Below are 19,374 nucleotides of genomic sequence, written 5' to 3' on the forward strand. Positions count from 1 at the left end.
AGACAGAAATAGAATCTAAGATTGTGCGGGAAACACATGGGAAAATGTCACAAGTGGGAATTTCAGGAAGGTCGTCTTCTACTTGACCGATTGACTATACATGTACAGTAGCTAACATATATTTTAAAGTCACATTTATTCTGAGCATACATGACTAATGTTCAGGAACTTCTTGTTGTCAAAGTCGTGAAAAGAAATGAGGCAGGACAATTATTAATGTCCACTTACAAGGTTTGGTTTTATTTAAAAAGTTTATAAACATGCATTTTTTTCTCCTTTAAATTTTTCTTTTCAATTTACTCATTCAAAATGGGTCAAACATATTTTAGTTGGTAGCCAATTTCTGAGAATGTACCATAAAATATTTATTCCAATAAATCTACTTACTGTGAACTGAACATACTCTCAGCACTGCTTTTTAAGCACGTACAATTTGGCTATACATTGGGTGGCATAAACTTCACTTCTTAATCAAATAAAACACAAATTGTATATAGATCGTATTACTTTTTAAGTCATGAATTTAAGTGATGCAGCTCTATCCTCTAGTGTGTACTGTACATGTATTAGAAAGATGAAATAAGATATTGCAATAGAGTTTATATTTGGAAACAGCTCGAGTATGCCCTAATAACAAATTGCTCCTTTAACTATTTGCTAGATATTCTAGAGTTCATTTTGTTCATTTCCTTGGGGAATTTCATATTATATTCTGACTTAATGATTTGGAGAGCTTAATTATGATAATTCAGAAAGTGTTTTTTAAAAACTGTAATATAAATACAGCTCTTGTGAAACATCTTAATTTTGCTTATTGTAATTCTCAGATGGGTCAATTACAATGACAGGTAAAATTGATTCTAAATAAAACTTAAATTTCTTTTTTTAAGTAAATTTATTACATCTTTGCTACCTGCATATTTTAATGCATATTCAATTGTAAGACTTAAACTACCTTTTTGTGACCCCTGCTTTTGTTAATAGTAAAAGCCACCTTTCTATTATTTTTTTTATTGACTCAGTCCCTGATATTCAAAGAAGACTTTGCCAACATCATTGTTCCTTTGCATCTTCCTATTTCTACACCCTAACTGAAAACCATGTAACGTAATTTGTTACAACCATCATTATCCAATCTAGCTTACAGTACAGAAACTCCCTTCACATTCAGTCTTTTTCTTCATGTCATGAGGAGTAGAGATTTGTGCTTATCACCAAATAAAATTGCAGTGCAAAATTTAAACACAAAAGTTACACAATTAAAAGTTAATATATGGCACCACAGCCTATTAATTCACATATAGTACAACAGACCAATAAGAACAGACAATAATATGAACAGAGCTAAAAAGAGTGAGCTTGCATAGCAATGCACAAAAGAAATTATATACAGAGGAAAATCCTTTTCTTCCTGTAGGGCGAGTTTTGTTTTTCCTTTCTTTTTTATATACTCCTGACAAGAAAGAGTTAAGGTGGGTGGTGTACTTAAGAGAAGAACACAATTAAAATATCTGTGGGATATGTGTGGCTGTGTGTCTTTACATTGCATTTACAGTTCTTTTAATAGTACATAAATAAAGAAATTGTTCATTGCACTGTTTAGTGTCATCACTTCCATGAGTTTGGACCTGATGGTCCTTCAGAGCAGCTTTGTATGTCTCCTCTCAGTTACTCTAAAAAGAGAGAAAAAAACAGAAATAAATTTTAAAATTTAAATTAAGCATTCTACTTTTCTGACTCGCATAACCAAAAGCAAAGCAAACAGATAATTAATGAAAGTAAGGTATTCAGATAGATGAGTTTGTAAATTTAAGTAATTTTACTTGAACGAGATGATCAAAGAGTAAAATAAAATAAATACCATAGAGTTTGGAAATGTAAACACCCCACAGAACTATTTTGGTACTCCTGTGAGTCTTTCATTACTTAAAAAAAAAAAAAGTTAAAAGAAAATTTTAAGTAGCTATGAATTAAATTAAAATTCCAAACAAATCTTAACAATAGTCAGATTAGCAATAGTCAACAACAATGACAACTGAGATCAATAAAGAAATTTATAGTTTTGAAATTATTTCTCTTTTCATCATCTCACGGAATCCTCCAAACAATCTATGATGTGAAGATAATGGTAATGCTTTTTCTGATGCGGAAATAGACAGATTAGGAAGACAGATTACTTTCTCATATCCAATAACAAGTTAAGTGGTCGAGAATATTAGAAAGAGGGCTGTTTTCTCAGCAGTGCTTTAAAGGAGAATTCAAAGAAGCAGTTGGAAATATTCAGCAAATGTATTTCTGATAATGAAAAGCTGAATTGGTAACTTTCCTGAGGAAATTAACATAAGGCACTCAATGTTTTTTGCTGTGACATTCTTAACTTTCCCTATTACCTAGGATTTTATATTTAGAAAATGAATTATACTACCTGTGCCAGCTTTTATTCACAAATGGAAATTTATTTATAAAATGTTATTACAGCCAAAATATTACAGATTAATTAATACTCAAAGATCAACTCTTCAAGGGTGACTACCCAAATTTAAAAAATAAATAAAGAGCAACTTAAGAATGAGGAATTCCGTAGGAGTTTCTTTAAAACTACCAAAAGGCCGATGTCTCCCCTTATTTATGTGTTCAGTTAAAAAGGCAAAGAAAATGACAAATACACATTTAATTTCACTTATAAATATTCAGACTAATTACCTAACTTAAAACCATTTTTATAGCATAACTCAAACTTGAAATAGCAGAAACATTGATAAAAATGGGCTGCGATAGATACAGTGATGGCCCAAGTTGTGACCAAATTTGTTGAAAATTGGAATTGATTATTTTCGTAGCAGAGCAAGTTTTCCAGTAATCTGAAACTTGTTTAATATGGCAATGTTATTCACCCAATATTCTTTTTGAATCACGATAGCCTTTTAAATGACCTACAGCACTTACATAATTCACCTGTAAACTGTCCTTGACTGTTGGAGCCCATATATCCTATGTCAAGAAGGTCACTGGCATTGCGCTGGTGGCCTGCTCTCAATACTTCGGCTTTCCTAGGTCCAGTGGATCCTTTAGAAGAAGCTGTTCCTGATGAGCTATGGCCACCTGGAGACGGGAAACTGGGCTTGCTGTAGGGCACCAATGTCTCCTCTGAAAAAGAGAAAAAAAACACAAAGGGCTAAGTTGAACAGCAACATGGAGGCACGCTAAACTTAACTGTTAAATATTACACTGTGAATGGCCTACTTTACCATTTCATTCTTTAGTAAAATTAAAATTATGAGGTTTAATCAGAAGCGGATATTAAAGAAATTTCTATGTGCAAGCAACATTTCCTATAATAGGAACTGAAGCAGAATTAAATTAAAAGAGATCTTGGGATAAGTACACAATGTTATATATTATTTTCCAAATTTAAATTCATTATAAAAGAGAGCTACATACAATAAACTACAAAACCATATCTGAGAATAATTTCTAAAGTTCAATGAGGCTCCAATTTGATTTTCCCATTAAGATTGAAGAAACATGGTTTATGTTTCAGCTGAAATTATGGCAACATTTTCTCAATTGATTTAGATAAATAACACTATATTAGTTAATAAATGTTTAAAATTTATGTTGCTTTTTGAGACAGAAATACATTATTTAAAGGGCTATGTATTTCCTTAAAAGAGAGCAACTCACACATTTACATAAATAAGATGCTAATATTATTTATACAGATTGTCTCTACAAATAACTCATGACATATATTACAAATAACAACAGTTCAAAAAATATTTTTTCTTTTCCTTTATTCCCCTTGCTCCTTCTCTTCCTCTCCACACCCGTCCTCTCTGTTTTTCACTTTCTTTCTATGTATGGGCTATTATTCCCTGATTAATGCTGACTGAATTTACTATTCCTCCCCTTATATAGTCTTTAATGACAAGAAGCACATAATTTTTCTCTTACAGCCTGAATGGTGTAACCTTTCTAAATGTTTCACTAAACCTAGCTATTAAAATTATCATCTTCTGGCCCTTGCACGAATGACATTTTCCAAAAACTTGAGCACCAAGTTGTGACAAAACATAATTATGGAAAATGAATGGAGAGGCCTACCTAGAAAAGATTGAGTCCAAATGAATAAGTGACAGGACATTTTTTTCAAAGACTGTATGTATGTGCATGTGTGTGTTTCAATACTCAATGAATCCTGACATGAGATGTCTCAGAAAATGCATTTATGAAACAGGCTCCCCACCTCCCACCCCCCAACCAAAATCTACAAACGATGAAATTTATTTCTGTGACATTTCCAAAAAGCTTGATTTATGAAAAAGAGCATTTCCCATAGATGCATTAACAATCAACTAAATCAATCAACTGATCAACAGTTGGAGAAAGTGCAAGCCCAGTTTAATCTTATCTAAGGAGGATTCTGTGACTGGGCATTTTTTTTTTTTTGGCAACTTTGTAATTTCAATGAATTCACCTATTTGATGTGAGTTCTCCTTTTGAATGACTGGTAACGTCAGTCAAAATAAACAAACTTGCTGAAGGCATAAATTAAACTGACACAAAAAGGAAATGCAGAGATCTTAAAAGTACTCAACATAAACATTAATAAGCAAAAAATAAAATTTTCTACTGAGGAGTGTAGATGAAGCTTGGAAGTCTCTTGGGATCAAAGACTCTATAGAAAGGTTGACTTGAGGAACAATGCCCGTTGGAATCAGCCTTAAGGCAGGTACTGGCAAACTCTGCTAAGGAATTCCAAATTCCATTATTGATCTAAGGCAAATGTATTTCAGATGCCCTTAAACAACTGCCATTTCTAGAATACCTGGTAGGAAAAGAAATGGTAACAGTCCACACTTTCTTGGAACTGTGCAGAACACACCTGATCCGACACCTGGTTTGTGTGGGGCTTTCCGTATATCTTCTTGGCGTTCTGTGGAGTTTATCCATTCCTGGGTTTGTCGCTGCCACTCTAGGGAGGTTCTAGCTGGACAATCCAATGAGCTCTTTGTGTCTTCTAAGTTGGATGCATGTTGTCTCTCTAGAGAGCTTCCTTTTCTCTCTGTTGAGTTTTCCACGTTACCAGCATACTGGCTCGGGCCTATTTGCTGCCTTAAACCCTGACCTGGCGGGGGATCTGGTGGTGGTGGAAGATCTAAAAATTTTGAATAATGTTTAGAATGGACTAATATTTAATGAAAAATACAGGTTTTAGTTCAAGTTGAAGAAAACCTTTGCCCTCATACAGGTATTACCCATACAAAAGAAATTTGGGGAAAATAAAAGTCAATTATTTATTTCCAAAACTCATATTATTGATCTCTCTGCTGTCTTTTGGCCATAGCATCATTGAAACAAAATTGACTAGTTTTACTGAACAGTTAAAGAGTTTTCAGTTATATGCTGAGGATATCACTCAAGGTGTAAAGGGCAGTTCGTGATTTATAGTTAATCCATTGTCCAACCCTCCTTCCCCAAAGTAGAAATACCATGACGCAAAATAAGGTCACTAGAAATTCCAGAAGCTGTGCTAACAAAAGGCCCCAAGAACAAAAGCTCTCCTGCCAATCTCCATAGAAAATGTCACCCTCGGGAAATTTAGAACTATATGCCGTGTCATATGCAACATATGACTGCCTTTACCCATGTATGTGGCACTTTTAGCAACATTAAGCTAACATTTATTAAATGCAATTAACATTCTGCTTGACAACCAATTCTGGCTGTTCGTTTCATGAGTTAGCTAATGAGTTACAACTAATATATTATAATCTTCTAATGTATTAATTTTAATAAGTAATAACCAATGTTCAGAGTAAAGATTGAATGTGTTTTATGGTGCTAGAATAGACAGTGCATCACAGAAATTTGAGACAGAGTAGAAGAGATACTTTTTCAGAAAAGCTCTTTAAAGTAAATACCACATAGGAAAAAATTTAAAGTTTCAATATCAACTAACTATTCATCTCTTTTTTATTAACTCTTCAGATCATAATACCTTTATATTTTGTATGTCTTCGATTGTGAAATCATAGTCCTTTCTTTGACTTTTAAGTACATATTATTAGTTCTGAAATTACTTTGCTGAAGATTTTGAAATCTTCTGCACATCAATTTGGATCATTTTCTTCTCATTTTTCTTGCATGCTATTGTAAACTTCTTTGTTCATCTTTAGAATATTCACAATTACATTATTTTTCATAAAGACCAAATATATAAAACATACATTTATTTCATTAATAGAGGATATTGTACATAATGTAGTCAATTATTTCTGATGCCATTTTTGTAAATGTATTCTCTTGTTTCTAATAATATTCTCTTTGTGAAATTTAGAAGGAAAAAGTATAAATTTCTTGTATGCAGAAGATACCTTCCTTAATAAACAGCTAAGCTGTCCCTTTCAAAGACTTTAAGAAGCTTTAGACTCTCTTTTATGAGCAAAATGATATTATCCTCCGTTGAACTGGTAATGTTGGTCTCTGACACATTTCTTCTGCATTCTCAAGTTGGAGCAGCATTGCCAGTTCTTACATATGTCCTCCTGTTAAATTATGAATTGCTTATAACTGAAAGGAACAGGGTCTCTGTTTGGGAGGATAAAGTTGGATTTGGAATATTTCTACCAAAATGAAGAGCTAATCCAATATTGAGATATCTGTTTGTTGGATAATACCATGAGTTTGGTGTTTCCTTCATATTCAATAGTACTGATTTCCTTCACTATATGTTATTATAAATGCAAATTAATTATTTCATTTGATTTATTGAACTTAGACTGCCAATGAAGAGAAATTATTGTATTTGCTTCCAAAATAACTTATCTTGTCATTGATTTTTATTCTCCATCACAGAAGCTTAATTTTTAAAATGGCCAAGACAGCATCTGTTTATGCCAGCTAAAATTCTGATTACTATTTAATTTAACCCAAAATTATATAGCTTCATAACTAAGTAATATCTTTGGAGTTTGTATATTCTAAGAAGAAAGGACATTGCATGCACATTGAAATAAACTAATTGGAAAAAGAAATGAGATTAAGAATGGTTTTAAAAAAAATAAAAGTGTGTAATCAAATACATTTACTTAAATTAAATTTATTATTCGTTTCTATGTTGATTCATTTCAACTAAATCAATTCACTAAACAGTCTCTTCCTGGCCTACTGAGGATAAGCTCTTTTCAGGCATACAACAGTCCAATTAGATAGGTGCCATTATTATCTTCCTTTTTTATATAAGAAAATGAAGGCCCAAAGAAATTTAAAATCTCCAGCTTGGATCTTTCCTCCCATGAACTCCAGACTCATATAACCAGATCTACACTGGCCAGTCCCACTTAGGTGTTTAGAAGCTTCTCCGATTTCACGTATTAAAACTCAGCTCTAGATCATCCTATATAAAATATGCTTCCTCTGCAGTGTTTTTTCTCTCAATTGGTCACAGTTGCATTCTACAAATTAGCCAAAATTTCAGAGTGATCTGGTTTCCTTTCTTTATGGCCTATGTTAACTTCATAACAACTCCCATTAGCTCCACCTCCAAAATCCAACCTTTCTTAACACTTCCATTGATTCTCCCTTGGCAGGAACGACCATCATCTATTCCCTAGGTAGCTTCCACAATCTCCACCTTGCCTCATTTAGCACATCTCAACACAGCAGCTAGAGTGACTTTTTAAAAAATAAAAACATAAATAAGATATATCATTTCCCTGCCTTAAACACACACACACACATCCACACATGCACACATACACACACCCCTTCTAGGGGTTTCCCATTCAAAGTAAGAGCCAGTGTCATTTGGGTAGCTTAAAGGTCTAAAAAACAATAGCCCTCGTTAGCTGGTCTGACTTCATATTCTACCTTGTTGCTCTTTCTGCTCCAGTCATATTGTTCCCCTTCCTTTTCATCAAATAAGTTCTCAGGCTTTCACTTGCCATCTCATTTCCTGGAATGACCTTTCTTCAGGTATCAGCATTACTCTTTTGCTTATGTTATTCCAGTCTTTTCTCAAATGTTGCCTTCCTGGTGAGGCCTTCTCTGATCACTTACTTAGAAATACTTCCTCCCTCCACCTACATTTCTCAACTCCCTTCCCTTTGTTTTTTCTCCAAAACAGTTGGCACCATCTTACTTATATTTTCATGTATGTACTTAGGTTGGTCTTTATCTATCTTCCCCAACTAGAATATTAAATGTTAGGGGATTTTGTCTGTTTGGCTCCCATTGTCTATTATATGGTATATGCTTAATAAGTATTTGAATAAATAGATTAATTAATATGTAAATTTGCTCAAAGGCCAAAGCTACTATATAGCAGAGCTGAGAAAGAGCTCCTTCTCTGAACAAGATATAAGAACTAGGGGGAAAGGGCCAGGCACTGTGGCTCATGCCTGTAACCCCAGCACTTTGGGACGTGGAGGTGGGCAGATAGCCTGAGGTCAGAAGTTCAAGACTAGCCTGGTTAACATGGTGAAACCCCATCTCTACTAAAAATACAAAATTTGCTGGGTGTGGTGATGCATGCCTGTAATCCCAACTACTTGGGAGGTTAAGGTAGAAGAATCGCTTGAATCTGGGAGGTGGAAGCTGCAGGGAGCTGAGATTGCACCATTGCATTCCAACCTGGGTGACAGAAGAAAAACTCTCTCTCAAGAAAAAAAAAAAAAAAGAGAGCTAGAGGAAAGGGAGAATAGGCTGGAAAGAAATTAATTATCTGGGGAAAACAGGGTACAGGGTACAGATCTATCTTCCTTATTTAGCATTGGTCAGTATATTGGCTTCCAAGGGTATTATTTGATTTATAAGACAAATGGAACACATGATTTGGACTCCGCAATGCCTGCTTAAGAGAGACTGTACAAAAGGGAGAAGAACATCTTTAACATGTGTGCGTTTTTTCAGTCTTTGGGATAGAGACTGACATTTCTCACCATTCATAATCTCTCTTACGGAAAACGGGGAAGGCTGCTTCCTCAGCCCAGTAGTTAGTTTGACACTATGTGGCAGAGTTGTTGCCAATGAAATAGGAGAAGTGAAGTGTGCCACCTGCCATTACAACCTCCCAACAACCACTCACGTTCTGTCTCCTCCTCAGAAACCATAAAGTTCTGATCTAGAAAATGGTGGTATCCCAGTACTGAAAAGGCCTACATCTTTACATTACAGCTTAGAAGAGAGCAAACACTATTGTAAAATGTATGATTCACAAGATTTATTGTAAAATGTCTGTACACTCAATGCTGTTAAGCATTAGCCTTCCCAAAAAACAACTTGATTTTTACATAAAAATGTTATGAAATAATCCCTGACATATGGATCCGTATCATATAGATGCTATGGCATATGCATTTGCTGCAGAATAACAAGGTTCTTAAGGATAATCTGTAGAGTGCCGTCCAAAATAAATGTCTTTGCACTGTATCATAATTAAAATGCCTTTGGATTAAGCACTTGGGAAGATATGTGAGCTGAAATTTCCTTTGCAATATTACTACTTCTAAAATGAATCATTTTCTAATAACACATAATCCATAACCCCTTTTTGAAATGCTGGAAAATTTGAAAATTTAGAAACTTATTTATTTTTTAGAAAGATAAGCAATATATTGATCATACTTTAGGAGGTAGCTTGCTTTAAGCAAACATTCTAAAAAAGCTTGCAATAAATGTGTTTTAGGAAGAAACAGAGATCTCTGTTTTGATGATTTATATTTTATATCTTCCCCATATTCTGGATATTATCTTCAAACATTTCTGTAAAACCACAGAAAATTCTATACCAACATTTTTCTCTGTCCACAATATTCACAGCAGAAAAAAATATACAAAATTATTAATTATTAGATTTGTAACTAGCATATCAGTGAAAGTATCCCTTTTTTATTTAGGAAGAATTAGATCAACATTACGAACAGTTTTAAGTGCTCAGTTAATCTTCTGAACATCTAAGGCAAAAAGGCAGTGGTGAGCATTTTTTACTCACCACAGGATATCCATTTATAGAGACTCAAAAATCTCAATTGTACCCTTAACCTTCATATTCCATTGAAAACAAAGTAAGCAGGAAAGATAAGTAAACATGAAGGCATGTAGAACAAATATATTTGGCTTTTTAAGTCTTCTTAGCTTTGTAAGATGACAAAAGAAAGCACAAATAAGGCTGCTGGATTGAATACTCCTTTCCCCAAACTAATAAAAAATAAATGCATTTCTTCTTTCCCAGTTAAGCTTCATTCTGTTCTGTAATGATAAGTGTAAGTGTGCTAAGGACTAGGTCATAGCTTCGCCAAGATAGTTACACTTTAGATTCACTAGTGGAGCTTTAAAATTACTCATAACTGGGTTTCACCCCAGAATAATTAAGTCTGAATATCCAGGGTATATTTTAAGTGCTCCTCAGATGGTTCTAATGTGCAGTTTTTAAAAACTTATCCTTTTGGTGTTTAATTGAACTATGTTAGGATAATGTTGGTGTGTGTATAGGGTATGGTGCCGAGAAGGAAAAAGAAATTTCTCTCTCAATCTGACATTGCACCAGACACTTCAAATATGTGTTACATATCCTTAGAATATAACTTCAGGCTATATATTTTAATTCGTGCTTTAAAACATATAAGAATTAAGTTTAAAACATGGGAAATAGACTATATTTTATAACGCTAATTAAATACTCATTGAACATGGGTATCTTTCAGTAATATTGTGTTTCCTTAAAGTAGTAGTGTTTAAGCAAATATTCAAATAGTGGATGCTAAATATAAACAGAAAGATTGAGATAGATCAGCAAACTATGGCCTATTTACTATCTAGACTTTAATAGAAGAAGTTTGCTGACCCTTTGCTAGGGTCTGGATGTTTGTGTATCGCAAAAATTCATATGTTAAAATCCTAACCTCCAATGTGATGACATTGGGAGGTGAGGCCTTTGACAGTTGATTAGGTGATGAGGGTGGAGTCCTCATGAAGGGATGAGTGCCTTATAAAACACATCCCAGAGAGAATCTTCTGCCTTCCACTATGTGGCGTACAATGAAAAAAGCGCCCTCTATGAACCAGAAAGTGGATCCCCACCAGATACCAAATCTGCCAGTGCCTTGATTTGGATTTTGCAGACTCCAGAATTGTGGAGAAAATTTCTGTTGTTTGGAATTTTCCAGCTTATGGTACAGTCATGTGTCACTTAATGATGGAGATAAGTTCTGAGAAATACAGTGTTTGGTGATTTCATTGTTAAGCAAGTGTCATATAGTGTATTTACACAAACCTAGATGGTATAGCTGACTACATACCATTGCTCTGGGCTAAAAATCAATACAGTGTGTTACTGTACTGAAAGCTATAGGCAGTTATAACACAATGGTAAATATTTGTGTACTTAAACAAAAAAGGTAGTATAAATACAGTATTATAAACTTATGGGACCACTGTCTTATATACAGTCTGTCGTTGACTGAAACATTGTCATGCAATGCATGACTCTATTTTTTATAGCAGCCCAAACAGACTAAGATACTCTTCAACTACATAACCTGTAGCCTGATATTGACTCTGAAATTTGTGACTAAAAAATTACTAACTTATTTCAAAGTCTTTTATTTCCAAAGTGAAATACCAGCTAAAATATTGAAATTAAATATTATAAAAATTCTGATAATATAAGTGCACGTGCAGCTTATGTTTTCTTTCCTACTCTTAAAGTGAAATGTTCACTAAAAAGTATTAATGAAAGATGCCAGAATGGAAAAAAAAAAAAAATCAACCTCAAAAAAATTGTATGGCATATATTTCTCGAGGCTTAATAATATGGAAATAATTCCAGGTTGTTTTAAAAAGTGATGTTTTATATAAACAAGACCACATTGCCAGGTTTCTGCCTTGTTGTCTGATGAGGCAATGGCTAATCTACCATGACTACGTTAATCTACATCAATGATTGTGGGGAGCACATCTCTTCAGTGAGGAAAACAAAAGTAAAGGAAAGAAACCTACCATCTGTCATTCCTTCTCTCCGATGAGGCAATGCTGGTTGTTGGTCCATCCGCCCTCCCTTGTGTTTTTTAGTGGGCCGAGGCCTCTGACTTTGACTCAGGGCTGCACTGGTGTTACTGTCAGTAGAAAATGGGCTGGTAGGTCGAGGTCTTTGAGAGGAGGTGAAGGCTTTTCCTAAAAAGAAAACAAAGGGAATGGGGTGTAGGGAATGCCATTATAGTATACTGATTCTGTCTTGTATTTCAGTTCTAAGACTAACCTGTAAATCTACCTAGACATAACATTTGGAGATACCAAATATTGGTGCATCTCTGTAGAAAAATATATTTTCTACATTTTCAGCTGCGTGTATTTTGTTCGATTTTAATAAGCTAACAATACCCTCACTTACCCCCCCAAATCAAACAAGTAAACATAAAATAGATCCAGCAATCCAAAACTCAATATTGCATGATTATATTTTTATTTAACCTTGACAATATTAGTGATACTTTCATAGATATATGCAAATTCATGCAGGTTTTCGTTCTTAGAATTAAAGAAACTATATATGAAATAAAATATATACTGTTTTATTTGTTTAATAAAATTTTACCCTTGGAAACTTACAAAATCTCTCTGAACACAGAAAAATGTCATATAGTAATTACATCTGAAATTTTACATGAAAGGTCTGCTCAGGCACATATATTAAATTGACCTTACCACTTATGCACATACACGATGAATTCTATCTCTTTTGGCAGAAACTCAATAACATCTGTGTAGAGGATAACAGGTTAAAATCACCTTGTATATCCAGCATGCAATATGTGTTTTCTGATGAATATTATTGTATCTGAGCAGGCTCCAAATTCTTATTGAAAAATGAAATGTACTGTGTCCTTTTCTTATGGTTTAGAGAAGGTATTCAGGGAAATTTATTCCGGGAAAAGGTTAGTTAATAAATTTTCAACAACTTGTGATTTTAATGCCTTGTTTATTTTAGTAACAGAGGCCTCGTTTATGTGCATGTATTTATTTTCCTGTGTATGTTTTCATTTCCTACAACATTATTGTATGTAGTTACATTTTCTTAAGTCGATGTGACATGATATGACTTAATGCTTTATTAGCTATTAGCATACATGCAAGAAATGCACTTAGGCCTTCCAATGTATTAGTTTCCTTGCACGTTCTCACTGTTCTGCTTACAGCTGATGCCACAAAAAGCACTCAGGCACCATAAAGTTTCGGACTTATGCCTTATAATGCAAGACAATTCAAATAACATTTCTATTGCAACATATTTTAGTTTGGATGCTATTTGAAAAATAAACCTCTGCAATGCTTAGAAGATCTTTCTTATTTCATTTAAATATATCTAATGTATCCTCAAAAGAAATATTGATGATGTAATTTCAAGAAAACTTCCAAGATTCATTTTTATAACTTGAGAAATTAGTGAATGGTAAAAAAATTTTCCTTTCCTGCATGAATACAGTTAAGATTTTGCAAATGTACTTAATATTTTATTAGTTTGTTTTGCAAGGTAGTTCAGTTTAATTCATATCTTATAATATTCCTATTGTGTAGGTAAGAATTGTACATACAAATATTAAAGCACGCATCATGCCAAAGTTACTTTGTTTCAAATGTTTACAAAGTACTGATCTATTATTAATTCCACATTCTTTTTTTTGTGGAATGAGCAGCACATGAAAAATGATACAATTGTTCTTTTATATGATTACTTATCACTCTCAGAAATCAAAATTACTCTAAAGAGAAATACACTTGTCATTATTTTATTCAACTTGCAAATGCAGTGGGTTTATCTTTAATTAGCATCCTTTAAAACAAATAAAAAAGTATTGTATTAAAATCTTAATAGCCAAACAATTAATAAGACCATAAGCCGTTTGAACTGTTAAGACGGACAGTCTTAGACCCATTCACCCCATGCTAAGGAAGCCTTCCCAGAAAACGCATTTGCAGAAAGAGATGGGGCAAGGAAAGTAATGGAGATAAAAGCTGAGTAATTTTAATCACTGGGTACATTATTAATTGTGTGAGGATTTTGCAAAGTGTGAGTTATTGAAAATTTAATGGCAATCTTAGTTGCTGCTTTGTCATAATATAAAAAGGAGGCATATTCCAATTAATCAGCAAAGCCGTGAAGAGAAAGGAAAATAAGGGATAGAAGTTGATGAGGAGGAGCCTATTCTTGGCTCTGCAAAACTAGCATCAGAAGAGAGTTTTGGTAATGGAGCATCCAAATTGTGTTCATGCATATTAAAGAAAGCCCTACCGTCAGTCTCATGAAGGAGAAAGAACAGGAGAAAAGAGGTCAATGTCCAAGGACAAGATTCTCTCATGCAAAGAGTGTTGACTTGGAGTCTACCAACCTGTTCTTGTAAGGCTGGTTCCATCCAGCCTAAAACCAGCTTTATCTGCTGCTGCCACCAGTGCTTGTGCAAAACTGCCGCTGGCAAAGATAGAGCCATCTGAGGAGCTACCTACACTAGATCTATGACTAGAAAAGTTACGATCCTCATCAGATGCAGAGCCCCATCCATTTACCATTGAACCTAAAAACAAATGTAGTTGTCTAGTGAGTTGTATATATTGAACATCTCATCTGCTTGCACACACTATACTAATGAGCAAGTAGCCTGTCCTCACTTCTTCCTTGAAGCTTCATCATGATTTCTTTAGCTAAATGCAAGTATCATTTGCATTTTAGACACTTTTAGTGCAGAAGAATGAAGCTCATTTAAAGCTTGTATCTGCTTGCAGCACATGAGCAAAGCATGTTCTGTATTGTTCAGCTCTTACATTGTTTAAATTATTACACAGTCATTTTCCAAAAGAGAATGGTGATGTGTATTTTAAGCTACTGTAATTCAGAAATGAACACTTTAATTAAAACAAGCAGTGTACTTAAACTTATCAAAGACTTAGTTGAAGAAATAGTGTGAATATATTATGAGTTTAATTCAGACTCCAATGATAATCTGCATAGAAACTACACTGTATACCATAAAAAGGCAAAAATTATTTCAAGATTTTAAAATACAATTATAAATAACAACAAAAATTCACAAACAAAAAATGTACAAACAATATCAAATCAAATGAACTTAGAAAATAAGAAAAAATGTATTTTAAAGAATTTCTATTAATTTAAATGTTCTTTATCCTTTCTTTGTCTTTTAAGTTACTTAAAAACTCCAGTTTTCTCTTTAATACTAATATTTATATTAAAAAGTAACATTTATAAGGGCTATCATCAGCATTAATATGAAGTTTTTTTCTGCAAAATGCAACATGGTAATAAAGGAAAATAATTTTAGTTTTATATTTAAAGAGCTGTAAGTTGTGAAGATATTCACAGCCATTTTTTTCTTAATTTTCTAACAAGTCATTTACAATTTTATGTCTTTTCTTAGACAAAAACACACCGAGAACTTAATCTACTACTTAATAAAATTAATATTACAAGATTTATTTATGTTGGTATACCATTAATTCAAGACACAAAAAGCTACCAAGTATTGCTTATCCTAAATTTGTTAGAAGAGAGGCAAAAGTATTTGTAAGAAACTAATTTAAGATTTCTAAATAAACCAAATACGTATTTACATAAAAGAGATGAAAGTCAAATGCTATCGACTTTAATTTTTTTCTCCAATATTTTAGCGAGAATAGTTAGGAGTGCTGCCATGATGCAGTATTTGTATTTTAGTCAAGGGGCTAGGATACAATGACACAGAGTCATGCACTTTCAATACAGAGAAAACAGAAGCTGAACTGGTTAGAATGATCTGAGAAGTTAAAAGGGTGTTAAGTGTAGCAAAGAAAGATAGAGTTTTGATTCTGGTTGCCAAAAGCACAGAGATACACTTTTTACTTTCCAAACAAATTCCCTTGACACGGGCCACTGCAAGGAAGCTGAGATAACACCAGTAACCGAGCCTCATCTAAGAGAATCACTTCTGGGTTAATAACCACAAGTCAAGGACCAACAATCCAAAATGGAAGAAGAAATGATGCAGCAGGCTTTGCAATATAATGCTACACTAGATAAGAAAAAAAAATCAAAGCAATTCAGAGAGGGAGTCACAAAAGAATATGAAACTCTAGAACTGAGAATAGTTTTAAAACATTTGAAAGCTCACTCCTAGTCTCTTCCCTGTGCTGTTTTCTGTATTTCTAAATGCCTGCTCATACTTTCCAAGCAAGCATCTCTTAATCTTCACTTGGTTTCATTCCTAAACTCCTCTTACATGATTTCTTTCTAGTCTTTTCCATCTTCCTCATTGCTTTTTACATTATCTTTGTGAAGTACTTACATACACATACTCCTCTGTGTAAAGACTTACCTAGCTGGCCAATGCCATATTCAAACTTCTAATTAAATATTTGCAACTCTTCAATATCTAGCCTAGCCTACTGATATGATTTGGCTCTGTGTGCCCACCCAAATTTCCTCTTGAATAGTAATCACCATGTGTTGAGTGGGGTACTTCGTCGGGGGTGATTGGACAATGGGGACAGTTTTCCTCATGCTGTTCTCATGATAGTGAGGGAGTTCTCACAAAAAATGGTTGTTTGATAAGTTCTCTTATTTCCCCTGCTCGCTCTATCTCTCTCTCTCTCTAGCCACCATGTAAGACATGCTTGCTTTCCCTTTGCCTCCTGCCATGATTGTAAGTTTCCTGAGGCTCTCCAGCCTTGTGGAACTGTGAGTCAATTAAACCTCTTTTGTTTGTAAATTACCCAGTCTCAGGTAATATCTTTATAGCAGTGTGAAAATGGATTAATACACCTGCTGTGTGTTAGTCCTCATTCACTCTTACAGCCTGTGTGTCTCCTCACCTCATTTATATAACACCATTTTTCATTCTTTAGACAGAGATATTGCCACTAACACTATTAACCACTGCCAAACTTTAAAGTCTAAATTGAATGGCATTTCTTTAATCATCCTAATTCTACCCTATTGTAGGGAGAATCAACCTCTCTACCTCCTTTGGTTTCCAAACACTATGCATAAACTCCCATATCGGTTCTCTCTATATATCATGCTCTGCTGCACATGCATTTCCTCTCCTGGACAATGGAATTCTGGAGATTCGGAACTATTTCATGTTTATTTTCATATTTCTTGTCGAGGGACATCGTACATTAGAAATTCAATAAACAGTGGGCATATGGAATTAAATGCATTCAACATTTTCATTGCAGATGTAGAAAAACATATCAAATTGACATATCTATACTTTTTGATGTGTAATTTCTTAGCAATGTCCTTATTTTAGCTATAGAAAAGATTTCCTCATAAGAACTCTTAGAAGGTTTATTAAATAAGGAATATGACACTAGTTAACTGTTGTTGGTTACTCAGACAATCATCCAAAATGTAATCACCCAAAGTGAGAATGTAAAAAATTATATATATATTACATATATGTTACATATATATGCATGTTGTGTATGTGTGAATTGATTATGCTTTGATACACTTGAATATTGATATTTAGCAATCTCTTATTCAAATTAAGATAAAGAATTTACATTAAGTGGTAACTTAGTTTCCTTGGAATGTAACTTTTCCATCCACATTTATCCATCATAATCTACTTGGCCCAGTGATTTGTTTTCTAAAATTTTTCTTTTTCCACTATAACCAACCTAAAAATAGTTGAGTTTCTTTGGTTTCATTTCTATGTCTGCTTGCTGTGTAGTTCCAGCCTGAGGATCTAGCATAGTGACAAATTTAGTCTCTGAACCTATAAAACTGACTGTTGTGTAGCTATTGAGAGATGAAATCAGTAAATCTTACACCGCAGTAGTATCACTAAAGAAATGATATCCAGTGAAACTTCTAGCAGAGAATCAGCTTAACTTTCACCCTCAGATAACCCTGTTTATGTCCCTGTGGTAACTTGCAAGTCCTTCATCCAAGGATTTCCATACACACACACACTTGTGACACTCTAAACAAATGCATTACTTCCTGCCTTTGTGGCTTTGCTCTGCCTTTCCTCCAGCCTTTAATGCTCCTTGTATGTCGTTAAAGCTCCCAATTATTCATGAAGTTTTCCCTGATGCTTGTTTTCTTCCTCTGGGAAGAGACTGTAACACGGAAGACAGGGTTTCAAGAGAGTATTAGTGAATACAGAAAGAACATCAGCTATTCTTTCTTTTGTATTTCTTCTAAGAGCAAAGAGACTAGATAGACGACTTAAGAATTAAAGATACGTGGCCACAGATATTTGGCCATATTGGGCAACAGGAAACTAACGACCCAATCTGAAGAGAGGGAAGTATCTCATGTTAGTGTAGTTGTGCTTGCCTTCAAAACGGAGGGCAAGGAACACAGAAAGAAATTTTCTCTCTCCTTCTCTTTGTCTCTCTTCCTCTCTGCCTTGTATCTTCGACATCTCTTCCTCTATAGTTGGGTTAAGATATATGAAATGGATATATTTATGGTAAATATTTTTAAAAGACATTTGGTTACATTCCATGAATCAAATAGTATATAATATATTAAAATTCCTTCTGTAAAATGGCTAAAACATATTTAACAGCTATTGATTTTACCTCTTAGTGGCCTTCCTGAAAAAAAGGAAAAATGTTGAGATTTAAACATGAAGAGTGAGCTGAAGATTTAGGTAAACAATTACCGCCCCAACACACATACAAAAAGAGAGAGAAGTCAAAGAAAATGAATAAAAGAAAAGAAAAACATTAATTCACAAATTTAAAAGTAAGTCATCTTTGTGATAACTGGTTTTCTTTCATAAACATAAGTATAAACATGAAAATTTAAAAAACACCAGGCAAAACCAATTCAGCTATATGTTCCTTACAAATTATAAGCACTCCATACCAATTTGACATGTTATAGCCCCAAACATAATCAATACATATTTAAACATTTAATGAGAAATGAATTTATGTCAGATAGCCAAATTTATTTGTGTTTACATTTTCAATCTTTCCAAATTTCCCTGATTTAAATTGCCAAAAGGTCAAAAAAAATCTCAAATTTATTCAAGCAGTTAAAGTAGTACTGCATATACAACATTAAGTTGCTGCTGAAATGTTACTGAGCAGTAAAATACCATGATAAAGTGGCATCTTGCTGTGTCTCTATTACATCTTCAGCACTAAAATTAATTTATGATAGGTCATCAATTCATTTACATGTCATTTTATGCTAAATCCTTCCTTGCTGATAAATGCTTACCCTTAGATCCATTAAGCTAGAGTAAAGTCTGTGCTTTATAATATGACCCTGCTAATTGTTGCATTACCATTTTTATGAGATACAAAAACTAGTCATTAACAATTTTTTCAGCCAATATTTAATCTATGAACTTTTCC

At 33.7% G+C, this 19,374-nt stretch overlaps 1 protein-coding gene across 27 annotated transcripts in view; it reads right to left on the bottom strand.

Annotated features, from left to right (window-relative positions):
• Positions 1-219: 219 nt before the first annotated feature.
• Positions 220-19,374, bottom strand: part of ROBO2 (roundabout guidance receptor 2) — a 1,679,075-nt gene continuing 1,659,920 nt past the window's right edge. For 11 of the 27 annotated variants that reach the window (XM_012444747.2, XM_064380040.1, XM_064380036.1 and 8 more), the window contains 3 exons: positions 12,001-12,174; positions 2,947-3,147; positions 220-1,673 (listed from right to left, as the gene is read on the bottom strand). In XM_012444747.2, coding sequence (XP_012300170.2) covers positions 1,672-1,673; positions 2,947-3,147; positions 12,001-12,174 — 377 coding nt within the window. In that variant the 3' untranslated portion in view covers positions 220-1,671. Of the gene's footprint in view, positions 1,674-2,946; positions 3,148-4,885; positions 5,159-12,000; positions 12,175-19,374 lie in introns of all 27 variants that reach the window. The other 16 variants (XM_064380029.1, XM_064380025.1, XM_064380026.1 and 13 more) reach the window with 3 other exon arrangements.

Source organism: Aotus nancymaae, unplaced genomic scaffold (genome assembly GCF_030222135.1).
Source record: "Aotus nancymaae isolate 86718 unplaced genomic scaffold, 86718_ANA_hifiasm-v0.15.2.pri h1tg000022l_1, whole genome shotgun sequence".
Lineage (NCBI taxonomy): Eukaryota > Metazoa > Chordata > Mammalia > Primates > Aotidae > Aotus > Aotus nancymaae.